At 35.7% G+C, this 14,691-nt stretch overlaps 2 protein-coding genes across 9 annotated transcripts in view; both read right to left on the reverse strand.

Annotated features, from left to right (window-relative positions):
* LOC139977081 (uncharacterized) overlaps positions 1-14,387 on the reverse strand; it is a 79,856-nt gene extending 65,469 nt beyond the window's left edge. The window contains exon 1 of the mRNA XM_071986121.1: positions 14,248-14,387. The gene's annotated coding sequence lies outside the window, so the exon portion shown is untranslated. The remainder of the gene's footprint in view (positions 1-14,247) is intronic.
* LOC139977087 (uncharacterized) lies at positions 934-12,897 on the reverse strand. 8 transcript variants are annotated; one of them, XM_071986159.1, is made up of 10 exons: positions 12,513-12,528; positions 11,652-11,761; positions 8,835-9,053; positions 8,230-8,372; positions 7,903-7,990; positions 6,871-7,036; positions 6,485-6,675; positions 4,432-4,591; positions 3,509-3,627; positions 934-2,881 (listed from the first exon to the last, which is right to left on the reverse strand). In XM_071986159.1, exons 4-10 carry the CDS (start codon positions 8,325-8,327, stop codon positions 2,564-2,566), a joined length of 1,140 nt encoding a protein of 379 aa, XP_071842260.1. In that variant the 5' UTR covers positions 8,328-8,372; positions 8,835-9,053; positions 11,652-11,761; positions 12,513-12,528; the 3' UTR covers positions 934-2,563. The 8 variants fall into 8 exon arrangements, 5 of the variants coding, with proteins under 5 accessions (XP_071842260.1, XP_071842271.1, XP_071842249.1 ...); XM_071986170.1 differs by lacking the exon at positions 12,513-12,528 and having other exon boundaries at positions 8,835-9,047; positions 11,652-12,335; XM_071986148.1 differs by lacking the exon at positions 12,513-12,528 and having other exon boundaries at positions 11,652-12,335.
* Positions 14,388-14,691: the final 304 nt, after the last annotated feature.

Consider the following 14,691-nt stretch of genomic DNA (forward strand, 5'->3'; position numbering starts at 1 on the left):
TCAGTGCTTATTGTTTGCCAAATTCAATCTTCGACCTTTCCAGCTAACTGCACTAAAAGTTCAATGAGAATGTCCGTTCTATGCAATGTTCATATATATATTCATTATTTTATTGAGTTACCTGTCGTTCAAAACTTTGAGCTGAATAAAATTCGCCAGATTTTTTTAACGAGTCCGTAGATTCTACAAACTTTAAACAAATTTGCAAGCCCCGCCCAACAGATCACGCGCCAATCAAATCTCTCTATTTTGTTTACGACCGTTAGGCCTAGGAATACTTTCACTTTCCTGGCTAGGTCCATTCTCTTGAATAGTATCTTTCTCTCGGTCTTACCGATGTAGCTTGTGAAATTGTGTCATTTCCTTCCATTGCAATGAGTAAACAGGTGTTTTCAGACGTTTCATCCGTGGAATTGTAAAAGGTGGACGATCCGCATATACGGTATATGTAGACTATTTTGTTTACATTTGTGTAATGAACATGCTGACATGGGCGGTCGCAGTGATGTTACTGCAAATCGTTCGCGCCATAAGGGTAACAGAAAATCAATTTCTTTCTTTCGATTGCGACAGCTTTTCTCCATTAAACCCACCTGGTCAGAGTGCATAGAGAATAAGAAATATGGTCAGGCACCTACCCACAAAGGTTGAAATTGATTGGACTTACGGTCTAGGAGGAGTTTGCAAAATTTAGAGCAATTTTAGCTTTAACCTATACATTGACCTTTGACTCCGACCCTTAACAACCACATCAGTACTAATTTCAAATTTGTCCCTTAATTATCTACATATCTTATGGTGTAACGCCTTTTGGGTAATGATTGTATTTGACATATGACCTTTGACCTATGACGTTATCAATCACGCAGGCACGAGGTTACATGGCCAGGCACCTACCCATCAAGTTTGGTCTTGATATGACTTAGGGACTACACTCTAAAAACAGTTGGTTAAAAAATTAACCAATACCTTAACCAACACTGGGCACGTATGTCAAATTCGACTTATTGGTGAAATTTTAACCAACACCTGTTGGTGAACGGCTTTAACCAGCCGTTGGGTAACATTTTTAACCAATAAAATAACTATAAGTTTGTACCCAACAGTTGTTGGTTAAATTAATTGTGTAAATTATGCCCATCATTGGTGAACTTACAAAAGTAGGGATCATTAAATTGGGGAATTAAAAATCATTGTATTGGGCAATTACTACATTTAAATTGGGCAGTGGCTTTTACCATTACAAAAGGGTTGGGCAGTTAAATGAGCCTTCATTGCCCAATATATGTCGGCGAATGCAATAAATTGGACAGTGACGGATGAGATCCTCAGTGGATTTTACTTAATGTAGTTGAAAGACTCCTCACAAGTTTTGTTTATGCAGACCTAGTTTGCAACAATCAGTTGAATATGGCAATGCAAAGAGTAAACAATTCCTTGAAAAATATTGAAAAATTAACAAACAGGTACATTACAGAAGCCAGATGGATGACATTTTGAGAAGATGTTTTTATTGAAAACAATAACCAGCTGAACCATGTGAATAAAATACAAACAAAACAAAACAACACATAAATATGCTTGGATGTAACAACTTCTTAGCTGTGCTCTATCAGACCTTTAAGGTGACACAATGTAAAAAACCCTCTACCCTTCAAGAAGAACCTTATTCATAGAAAACTTGTAACACTCAATATCTCACATGTGTAACTATAGATCAATTGATGCATAAACAATCTATGAATCTAAACATCAATCATGATCTGATTAATCAAGGTTTACCTATAGTATATATACAGTTAATTAAGAATTACATTGAGTCTCACATACATATGTGGTGTACATGATTACATTTAGAGACATATTTATGATATGTGCAGTACATTGCAGCCAGCGCATTGTTCTTATTTCCAGTTTTTGGATGTATAGTATATATATCTTCACCACATATAGAGATACATGTGTAGGTGAAATTAACCTACATTAAACCTTACTCACTCATGAAAGAGTTGATTAGATCGGGATTCCAATAAAAATTAGTAAGGAAAGTTTTGATTTGTACCAGCATGGTATGTAAAAATATGTCATATCATGAGTTTTAATTAAATGTCCCTTCAAGATGATGCTATCGGGTGTGTGAATTTTAAAATAATAATATTATACAAACTTCTTGCTTACAATTATTATATGAGCTTCTTGCTTACAATTTCCTTTTAAGGCACTTCTTACTTTCCAGGGCCAAGAATGCTATAATACAACTTGGCATATGTGCTTCTTTGATTTCATAAATCACATTTTGAATGAACTGCCAAACAAGACTGCATGAAGGTCGATAAGCCATGTCCAAAATGTACATTTGCCATGAAACAGAAAAAGACAGCTTTAATAGAAGAGATTTGTGAGAAACTGACCTCTGTTCTAAAATAGCAAATATCTGGGTTGGTACCAAGAGGGCTCCTTGCATACAAAAGTAGCTGCAGTATTTTTGTGGCATCAATATCCTTTGAACTTTGTAAAATATCAGCCATGAATATCTTGCTTACAATACTTTTCTTTTAAGCCACTAATTACTTTTAAAGGCCAAGAATGATCTAAGATCTCTTATGCAACTTGGCACATGTGCTTCTTTGATTTCATAAATCACATTTTGAATGAACTGCCACACAAGACAGCATGAAGGTTGGTAAGCCATGTCCAAAATGTACATTGCTTTGAAACAGAAATCGATAGCTTTCAGTAGTGATTCTTGAGGGACTGGCCTCCGTTCTAGTATAACGAATGTTTGGGTTGGTGCCAAGAGAGTTCCTTTGCATACAACAAATGGCTGCGGCTTTTTTGTGGCATCAATAGTCTTTGAAATTTGTAGAATATCAGCCACTTCCTGTGAGAAAAATTGAAAAAAATGGAAATTATCACAAGCTGCTCTTTGTCAATCAATATGAAGTTGTGACAGCAAAAAGCTCTCCATTCTAGCAGATTTGTATTTAGAAAAAAACTTTACATGAAATTATACTTGGCACAGCCAAACTTCATAACCACCCATATCTCTGCTTACAATGACATGCTAGTTTTAAAAAAGTACTATGAACGTTTGATACATTTGAAATTTACTGTTTAGTTATCATGTTTAGAAGATACTTTTACTATCATTAACTTTTTATCACCAACTCATAATTTATTCCTAAAATCAGCTATACATGTGACCCATTTCCTACTACTGTCATTTACCAAATTGAGCAAAATTTGACAAGCATATTGTTGTTGTGAAATCAATATTTACATAATATTATGTAGGCCCTGCCCACTCATGAATATTAATTATCCATTTTGAACCAAACGGAATATGGTTCATGTGCTTGGGAGCATCTATGTACATTGACACAAATCCAGCATAATTGTTGATATTCCACTTTAACAAACAATCCATCACAAACTACAAAACACATATGTCATAAGCATGTTGTCAATGAACTTCAACAAGTGGACAAATGAATGCTTAAACACCTACTGGTTGAATGTCCACGAAGGAGGTGATTGCCTCTTTTACTGAACACAATCCTTTCTTTCCCTTTCCTTTCCCTCTCAAGATGACTGGAAGAAGAAAAAATGCCAATGTTTTCTTCTTATCTGTAAAAGTGACAAAACATAACTAAAGATAGGTCCAAAGTCCTTGTGCATAAAAATATAACACAATTAATGACCACTTAACATATAAATTGTCATTACCACGTATAGTGCCCGTACAGCACAAATTATATGTATTTTCTCTTGCCTTTATTTGTCTCTAACACTAGAAGTCCTTCAAGTCATTTGTATCAGAAAATGGCATATCATGAGAATGCAATGAGAAAATGGCATATCATGAGAATGTAATGAGATAAGTTAGCATCTGTTTGGTATTTTGTGTATGTTTATTTTCAATCATACATGTCTCCTTTAAAAGCCCACATTCATAATGTTGTGCTGCTATCACAACCTGTTTGCAAAGTTATCTACTCTTTATATTTTATTATATATTCAGATCTCAAAACACTGATGAACCTTTGACATATTTTGTGTTCTATTGTTCTATTATAGTAGTCACTAGCTTTTGGCTTAAATGAAATCCCAAAGATGGGTCAGATGGAGTCTAAGCAAGGGAATATACCTGCACCAACTCAACTTGATTTCTGTCTGAACCAGATCCCATTGATGCTTTTTGTTCAATTTCAGTTTATTATTTTTACAAAAAAAGAAAGGAAGTGTTGTTGTCTTTACAAAAAGTAAACTAAGGCTATTTTGAGAACAAGATCAGATATATTACAGATAATTGGTCAAACCTGATCTTTCAGAAGTTCCTAGTGTGATGGTGGTGAAAGGTTGCAAGGAATGATCAACATACAAAAATTAAATTAGCTCAACTATGCGCACTGAAATAAGAAGCACACTTACCAATAGACAAACTCTCTAGGTTAACGTACTCCAATCCAAGAATGCCTTGCCAATTTTCAACCTGTTTGCCATATTCTATAATCCCATTGTAGTACAAGTCCCATTTCTCATACAGGTGATCCTCATGCTCAGGCCAAAGCACTGAAAAATCTTGTTCTATCTGACAGAGCAAAGGGAAATAGAATACTTTAATGTGTGTAAGCATGTTCTATTTTTGATCCTCAGCTAGGATCCATTAAAAAATCAGGTGACATCCCTATGTTCCGACGTCTCTATGTTCCGACGTCTCTATGTTCCGACGTCTCTATGTTCCGACGTCTATTAGTTCCGACAAATTGTTTGGACTTTTTGACCAAATTTGACCAAATTTTATTTGGACCCCATTTATGACCCAATTTTTTTTCGGACCCCATTTTTTTTTGTACCAAAATTTTTTTGGACCCAATTTTTTTTTGGACCAAACTTTTTGTGGACCCAATTTTTCGGACCCAAATTTTTCTTGGGACCCAACTTTTGGACCAAGTTGATTTCTGACCAATTTTTTCCCTGACCCCTAATTAGGTCCCAATAAAATGGGTCCCAAAAAATTAAGTCCGAAAAAATGGGTCCCCACAAATTGGGTTCCACAAAAATTAGGTTAAAAAAAAATTGGGTCCACAAAAAACTTTGGGTGATGAAATATTGGGCCAGAAAAAAATTGGGTCCGAAAAAATTTGGTCTCAAAAAATTTGGTCCAAAAAAAATTGGGTCCAAAAGAAATGGGCCCGAAAAAACTGGGTCCGAAAAAATTGGGTCCAAAAAGAATGGGGTCCAAAAAAATTTGGTCAAAAAAAATTAGAGTCCAAACAATTTGTCGGAACATAGAGACGTCGGAACATAGAGACGTCGGAACATAGAGACGTCGGAACATAGAGACGTCGGAACATAGAGACGTCGGAACATAGAGACGTCGGAACATAGAGACGTCGGAACATAGAGACGTCGGAACATAGAGATGTAACCATAAATCACTCTCACTGAATTTGTTAAAGTCTGGTTCCATGCATCTATACAAACACTATGTACTGTTGAAGCTGGATGTGGAAAATCCAACTGCTTGATACCTTTTGCTAGTTTAATAACATTTAGTAAACATCTGGGAAAGAAAAGTAAGTATTTAACATTTATTGACAGATGCTTTGAAAATATCTCAGAATACTGCTCATATTTTTTCAAAATATTTTTTTAATGTGGTGGGGGGGGGGATTTGAGTTGTAAAAATTCAATATTTAACATTTGTGATATCATCACTGAACAAAAGCATATTCATGGGAATAATTTATCTTGTCTCCATGTAGCAAGATGATAGACAAGTTGTTAGATTGGTACACAATTGCAAGAAATGCAGAGCAAACATTGCACATAAAACCATGGCACTGAATGGCAAAGACACCATATTAAAAAAAAAAAAAATTTGTACAAATTGTAAACCTTATTATACCGCTTGAATCTGTACCTTTTTTCTACACTAAGCATCAGCAACCTTTCTTAAAATCCTAGCTATATCCCTGAATAAAGCAACATTTTCATCCAAAAATAACATTTATTCCCAATCTGGTCTTTATAATGCATCCTGATCTGCCAGATGCCTAAGGTTAAATTAAAAGTCAGTCACTTTTCTTCACTGTGTGGCTGATTACTGTCATAAACTTCCAGGCATAAATTAAAAGAGATTTAAAATATAATGCCATCATTTAAAGAAAGCAGTGAAACTAGTTCTTTCCAATCAAACTAGATATGTAGTCAATCAAAGTACTGTTTTTAAGTTGGCCAAATAGCCTTCAAAGTGAAATATAGTATTAACTCATCAGTGAGGTTAGTGACTTAATTAATTTCAGTGTTTCTGCTAAATCAAAACCTCGCTAGTAATTTTTCCACAAGAGATAAAGGATATGGTCTTAACAGTATCTTCGTAATATGTGTATTCAGAGCTCGCTTCTTTACTATTTTTGATGCAAAATCACCCACGTATTTCTCTTTAATTAAGCAGCAAAAATTCAAATTTGATAGTTACCATTCCACGGTCTAACAACCTGGGATACTCTTTCAGAATATCTGAAATGTTAGTTGAGTGGTCTTTGATCTGTTGTTGTCTGTAAACTGCAGTTTGCCTCATGAAGTCCAATACTTTCTCTCTTGGTTCCATGTTACATTTCAGCCACTCAGTCATCATCACCAATTCCTCTTTGTTCTCCAGATCAGCTTCTGGCAAGGACAATAAAAACATATATTTCCTACTAAACAGAGATTCCTTAACATCAAATTTTGAAGTTACCAATGGTTGTGGCAGGTATAACATGTCCTAAGCCAGTCTTTGATCATTGTCATGGCATGAGAGATAAGTCAAATCCTGAAAATAGTTGGTAAAAACCTATTACACGGTAAAAACCTATTACACACCTCTCAATGTTGGTGGAGTGGACACTTTAGTCAAAGGAGTAGGTGGACTTGATGCACCGGGGGAATCTTTCACCATGGCAATCTTCTTTTTACATACGTAGCGTAGGTGCTCTTCTAGATACCCTGTCGCCGGTCGTCCTGCAGCACCTTTGCAATACCATGCTTCCTGCACATGAAATCAGCATACTCTTTTATCAAACTGAAGTATGGTAGCAAAATTCAAGTCAACTCAGAAAATTATGTGACTTATTGATCTACATGTAAAGCTGTTGTACACCAACATTTAAAACTTCCTAGCTGGTTGGAACATACGCTTTTAGCCAGCAAACCACAGACATGTCTGGTACATGTTCCACAATGGCACGGTAACAATACGGACGCTATGACTAAGGACATTGTGGCACTCCATACCGTCCTCACAGAATATCGTATGCTTACTGATAAAACAGTATTGTCCCAGGGGACACTATGACACTTGCTTTTAAGTGATAAGCCTAAAAGTAATGGGTTTGACCCTAATTGCACATATAATCAATAAGTTACAGAATTCTGATATTTTATGGAATAAGGAGGGTACCTACTGAACAACAAACTTCATTAATACCTTGGTTAGATTTAGAGATTAAGCCCATTGAAAACAAGTGCCTATGTTACAGTTTTTGGAGTTCCCAATGTGACAATTGAACATCCATTTTGGTATTTTCAACATATTAAAAGGCCTTCAGTTAAATGATGCCTATATAATCATGGTAGTATTGAAAATAGATTTCAGTATCACAGTCCTCTATGAGATGAACAAATTACTTGGTACAACCCACAGAAGATTATATTACTTGACTACAGATGACAAAAAGTAATGATATTTTGGGCAGTGTTTTGTGTTCAACATTTTAGAGACATTTTGAAAGGGCAGCTAGGAAAAGGAAACTAGTCACCTCAACACTTCCAAAAAGTCATGCATAACATCAAAGTGGTGTATACTATGGCTAATGACAATTAAGCCGAGGGATATTAGAACATAAACATGCTTACATAACCCAAGGGAGATGCTGGATCCTTCAGAAAGGGAAACAAATCAACAACTGCTGCTGCTAACGCTGCCTTAATGAAGGAGCTTGGCCTGTAGATTAAAAAGGAAATAGGTAAAATGTTGACAACAATACAGCAAATGTATTCTATCTATTGAGAATTGAAACAATTCATTCAGAAACATAACCATATTGAATATTTTTCATTATAAATTCTATTAAAAATATCTCTTGGTCTCCAGGGCATTTCAAAATAGGGTACAGCCACTTCTCTGTGTTTATATTAGAAGGGTCTGCTATTCCCATAATATATCATAGTGAATATACTCACTTATCTCCATAATGATCAACCATGTGACTAGTACAAATTTCCACAAGAATGTGTCGATCCTGTTTTGAACATAATTTCTTGCAAGAGATGCTTCCCATGACTTTCCTTCCTCTGGAAGACTGGCCTAGAATAGCTTCAACATCCTAAATATCAAATATGAGAAGAGTGTGAATGGGCCAGTATGTAAATTAGAAAACTAAATTTATTTGGATGCATAGAATGTTAACACTACTGACACCTATAGACTGAATGGTGAAGGTGCAGTATGGTACCAAAAATCACCAACCTATATGCAATTACCTCTGCCATTCAATAAACTTTAATTTTTTATTATTTCTATTATAAACTTATTTCTGTATCGTTTTCTGATAATGATCACTTTGAGTCCTCGCAGGGAGATTCATCACTTCCAGAGCTACTGTACAGTAGTTCTTTCATAATGGAAAGTTTAGGGGTAATCTCTGGTATTCACAACAAAACCTCTTTTCTCATTCAAAGCATGCACCATACCTTGCTTTCATAAAAAAAGAAGTAGCCTCAACCACTATAAGATGTTAATAACTACGGTACTTTTCACTAAAAACAATAGAATATCCTTTACTTACAAAATGGATTCTTTTCTGTCATTTCAAGGGATATGGTGAATGGAAGGGTGAGTAAGATGAACCTTCAAGTGATGTGTCTGCATCTGATTCAATAATCAAGGTATCAACACTAGTACTTGAATCGCCAGTAGTAGAAACATCATCTGCATCTGAGAGAGATGATACATCTGGTATCTCATCTTGATATAGAGGAAATTGGAAGACCACTTTACTCTGAAACTGGGAGAAAATTAATTTATAATCATGTAGGTTATGACTAAATAACTAATTCACCTGCAGTGGTACAACTGATGCTGTGTCTATAGAAAAGTGATGCGAGTAGAAATGTAATGAGATCTGTCATTCCCATTATGATTCTTCAAGCAAGTCACAGGACGGTGGTCAAACAACTGTCTAGGACAAACAGTTTCAATTAAGTCTGATGTGGTTTCCACAGCATATGCCTGTAAATGTCTCTGGAAGCCTATCGTCTTGAATAAGTTCAGTACAATATAAATATCAGAATTTTTTAGAAGGACACATTGCACACTTCCAAATTCTGGTCCATCGTCATTCCATGAGGTGATAACTGCAGTTCCTTCTCTAAATTCATAACCATGAATCTTGGCTGCTCCTACAAAAGTTATCTCTTCTTCTAAACCAATGTTCAGTTTTGCAGCAACTATTTCAGCTGCCATCATGTCTAAAATTGATCCTACTCTTGACAGGGTGGATACTTGCTCCTGATTTAATTCTATGTCTTGATTTTCAAGAGGTTGTTCCAAGAGAAATGCATAACACTGGGCCATTTGGTATTTAACTGCCAGTGTTTTAGCAATGTTCTGGAAATTACAAGACAAATTTGCAAATTTTTTGAATGTTTTGTGTTTTCCCTCAAAACGCATTGAGGTGTACTGATTCAAAGGTCCAAGGAATCGCAATGATCTTGGATAGTGTGTAAGAAAATGCTGTTTTGGAGTAAGGTTCCGATCTGGAAACAATTGGAGAAATAGTTGGTGATGATCTCTGATCAAAGCTTTCAGAACATATGTTGCAGAGAGGCTCAAACTGGGACTCATTATTATCTTGAAAATATCAATCAACAACAGATACAACTCCCATGCATCAGAATCTTCTTCAATTTTATCTCCAATCATTATGGGTAAACTGAAAGCTAGGCACATCATCTGTGAAGCACTTTGTCCACTTGCTTTTCCAGGGTTTGAAAGAGATGATTGTTTCAAAGGACTAGGCTTATTTGACTGGTCAGTGAAGCCATAATTAAAACATGAAATTCTACCATTAAGTTCCTCCAAAGTAAACTTTTTTTCCTGAATCAGCTGGTCTAACACTAAGTACATTTCTAACGGTATCACTCCTTCCAAAAAGTCATGCATAACATCAAGAGTTATGTTTTCAACTACATGAAACTCTCCCAGATCATTTAGAATTGTAGCAAATCTGATACCTGTCTCACTAGGGTCATCATGTTGTAAATCTGCAACATAATTTTCTACTGTTCTAAGTAGACTGGCATTTTCAACTAATTGTTTTTGCAGTACACTTCGATGCCCCTTGCAAAGTCTACAGTAATAGTTTGCTGTAAAGCCACGAACATAGCCTAACATGGTATGTATACCCAAGTTATCGCCAACAACTTGGAACAAAACCGGCCTAACAAGTCCACTGAAATCATCCCCTTCTATATTCAGACATGCATTCGATAACATTTGAATTTCTTCTTTTATTACTTTCACAACACTTTCTACTCCATATTTGGTAATGAGAGATGAGGTGATTAGAGCTGTGAGAAGAATGTTGTTTAATCTGGCCTGATATCTCCTGGGTAGACACAGCACATTTGTATAAAATGCTGAAATCTTATGTTTTCCTTTCCTTGAACCAAGAGGGTTTGCAGTCTCAAAGTCATCATTGTATAGCAGCAGGGGTATAAGAGGCACTTCACCATGCTGTTGATACCTATTTTTGAACAGAATGCCATCTCGATATGTAACCAGGACATTTGGATCTGCAGATGCTTTAGCTGAAAATATTGCATTCATAACTCCTGGTTGTTCCAGAAATTTTTTAAGTGAAATTGCCAAAGGAATGTACTGAAATGTCTCTTTCTCTTGTTCTTGAATTGGAGCTCCTGTTTTATTTATTTTAGACTTGAAACAGTAGCCTAGAAGTTTTTGTTCAGGTTCAACATATGCACCAATATGCTTGAAAAGTTTCCTCTGTTGGTATTCTGTTCTCATTTCAGAGAAAGGAGCTTCCCTTGCATTGGAAAAAATATTGTGAAAGTCTTGCTTATCCTCTTCCTTTCTCAATAGTGTGGACTGCTGGTTACTTATTAATCTAGTAATTTCCATTTCAATATGATCAACTACATTTTCAATTAGGTCCTGTACATCAACAATAATTTTTCCCACTAATGATGAAGGAATAGGTGAGGACTTAAGTCGGGCTGTGAATATTGCATATGATTTAGCTATGTTGATATCATTTTCCATTGATTCTTCATCATCTTCTTCTGCCTCATAATGTGCATCTGCTTCCATTGGAATGGGACTGTTCCTTTCTGGCTCTTGGTCCCCCTGGTCATTAGTTTGTTCTTTATTACCCAAGTGGTGTCTGTTGAGATGCCATTTGTAGCCTTCAGTTGAAAAAAGAGTGCAGTGCAACCAGCTTGACCACAAATAATTTTACTTGAGTTTTTTGAGTTAATTCCATGGTTATGCTTCAAATGGAAAAATAAGCCTTTGATTCCACCTCCAGTTCTTGTAAGACATTTAAAGCATGTAAAATCCATTGCTGATATACAGGAGTACTCACCTCCTTCTTCCAACCTGCCTGAAATTTTAGTCTGTCACCAATCTTTGGTATCAGATCCCTTATGTCATCTTCTTTAAGCAAAAGAAGTGCAGTTTTGTCAATTCCATTCTCTGAGGGTTATAAGAAAGGAATAAATCATCAGCATGCACACACTATCTACAAATATCACTATATATGAAATATGAAGAAATTCTGACTTAATGAATAATGGTTGTCTAGTTATTGCAATTTGAAAATTTTGATGTTTGATCCTGTGACCTCATTAATGTTCATGATATGACTCCAAAAACAATGAGGTTTATGATCAATCATTCCCTTGTTGAGTTATCATGCAAAAATTCTCATAAATATCCTCCAAAATATGTATGATATAAATCAAAATAAAAAAGTTTGTGGCATCACATTTGATCTATCCTTAGCCTAACTGTTATAAGTGTGTAAATAATTAAACAGGTGTATACACTAGGCTAGGCTACCTATACTATAGACAGTAGGTCAAAGTTTTTGTATTTGGACTTTAATAGGATACCACATTTACATTAATAATTAGGCCTAGCCTATGTCGATTACACGAACAACACTAGTATATGGTGAAAAACACGAAAAAGATTCATAACATTTAACATCGAATAAACCACTGTGTTAAACACAGTGGCAGTTTAGTAACTGCATACTGTTACTAATATTACTAGTGTTACTATAGTATTAGGCATAGGCCTACTAGTAGTATTATAGTACTAGTATTAACGTTAGCCTAGTATAAGCCTAACGTTGGCCTCTGAGCCTAACGTTATACTGTCACTGGGGGGTCTCAGTGCCCACATAAGTTTAAACTTTTTACCGATGTTAAGCTACACTTACCGATAAAAGTTTCATGTAGAGACTCGATCTCGTATTTTTTCAAGAAATTCAAGACAGCACTGTCTTCGATATCTGCCATGGCGTTAGCTGTATTCTTGATTACTGAACCACCCTGTCAGGGATCGTACTATGCATGACGTGTAGTGTGTGTTATAGACGCTGCGCTGATGTACGTACAGTGTACATATATGTGTACGCGCGAATTTTTTACTCAGTGAGCGGTAAAGTTATAAACAAGTTGGTTAAACGTCGGACTGTGAAATGTACATACTTATTGGAATAGCCCAAATACTGCCAGTTAACCAACTTAAGGGTACAAACTAACCAATTAAGTGCACGGGGGTCCTATACCATTCTTTTTTTAACCAACGTTTTAAGAGTGTAGGACAAGGTCGCGACACACTTTTCTTGCTAACACACTCACACTTCCTCACATTTCTGATCTGGGGTGAAGTACAATACCTCATCTCTCAATACATTCCATGTAGGGAGATCAGGTAATACATCGAAGCATATAATACCAACTGCGCATTCGTATATATTCAAGGGAACGAAGTGCCATTTGGAGCCCGAATAGCTTTTTTTGAGACCGACTTGACGCTGCAGCATTTTGTAGGAAAGCAAACAATACAAAAACAAAAATGTGTGAGAGATAGAGAGGATTCACTCAATGGAATCCCTGCGGAAGCTACAACACATTTATATATTTCTTGTTCTCTCTCTCACCCCCTCCCACCCCTCCCTCGTATGTAAGCCCCTGCGCATGCGCAAGTGAAATCGTAGGTAATATTAACCACAAGCTCTCTTTTCTCCGACGTCTTTATTCTCCATAAAGATCACATATTTCGAACAGGAATGCTTATAAAAAGAAGAGGAAGAAGAAATACAATGAACTCTCTCTTACAATTTTTACATCAAACCTAAAAGAGAAAGAAATTACCTAACATTTAACAATTACTTACCTCCTTGTCGTTATCAATATCCATAGTTTAATCGAGATCGGGGGAAAACAATTTCTCTAACAGTCAGTAAGCATATTTGGAAAATATTCAAAATAGCCGTTGCAAGGTTTGTCTATTGAATCAGCAACCAAAATACCAATACTGAGAAATACGCATGCACTGACAACAAAAAAATCTTCAATGAAATATATAAAGATTTCAAGTTTTCTGAAGAAGTCACTCTCTTAACATCTTTTGCATGCATGGCTTCAACAGAGCTCTTCCAGTCTATGTTTAATAAACTAAAATACATGTGAAAGGGTAAACATTATTGCATACGTATTTTCATTATAAGTCTTCTGTAATGTATTCTATAGTATTCTGAAACTGCACATGGATCCCTTTCTTCAATTGTTTTCTCAATCATTCTGTACACATACATATACATAGCGTATTCATATATGATATAATCTACACCCTAACCAACTATAGGCCATGTACACTGATTGTATTATGTCCATAGGTTCGAAACTAGTAAGGAAGGTCGTCATTCCACTGTGGGCTTTCAGTGCCACCTGTATCGAACAATGGAACAATACTAGTCCTGTTTTTGGTGACAAATTTTGCCTTACTCTATAGAGACCAATCATGGTGCTAACCAACTTGAAATCATTTGTGAATCCGACTCTGCTAAATCAAGTGGAAATAAATGAATGAAATGAATGAATGCAAATGAATATACATACATATGAAATTGTAATGAGTTGGAAAATCATATTAATACTCATCCACACCAGTAGAATCACTGTGTTCGAGTGAAACGAACGTTGGGTCTGTGACATGAAGGTCCGGGTATGGTTCCTACTTCGCCTGATTATTCCCCAAAAGACAACACCAAAAGTGGAATTGTATATGAATATGTCGGTAGATGGATTATATATGTATATAGGCAGATAGGTAGCTAATATCGTTTATTTATAATAAGCTCACCCCAGTCGTTACAAAGCACTGACAGGATTTCCCGCCTTCCTGCTATTTATGTATTCAATCGTTTAAACATAACATGACTCTATTAAGAGTTGTAATCCATGGCGGCATATGCTCTTAAAATGATATCAAAGTCACACATTATAACGTTTATATCTATATACACATGGATCGTTATTATGAAAGAATCAATAAACGCTAACCGACAAGGGCTGCATGGATATATATATATATATATATATATATATATA

Source organism: Apostichopus japonicus, chromosome 2, assembly GCF_037975245.1.
Source record: "Apostichopus japonicus isolate 1M-3 chromosome 2, ASM3797524v1, whole genome shotgun sequence".
Lineage (NCBI taxonomy): Eukaryota > Metazoa > Echinodermata > Holothuroidea > Aspidochirotida > Stichopodidae > Apostichopus > Apostichopus japonicus.

Excerpts from the sequence above, each read along its gene's own strand:
- LOC139977087 (XM_071986138.1), bottom strand. The coding sequence starts at position 12,591 with ATGGCAGATATCGAAGACAGTGCTGTCTTGAATTTCTTGAAAAAATAC. Across the intron at positions 7,037-11,651 it reads AGGCAGGTTGGAAGAAGGAG|GAAGCATGGTATTGCAAAGG; the intron begins GTGAGTACTCCT and ends TTTCATGTGCAG. Across the intron at positions 6,676-6,870 it reads CACTCCACCAACATTGAGAG|AAGCTGATCTGGAGAACAAA; the intron begins GTGTGTAATAGG and ends TGTCCTTGCCAG.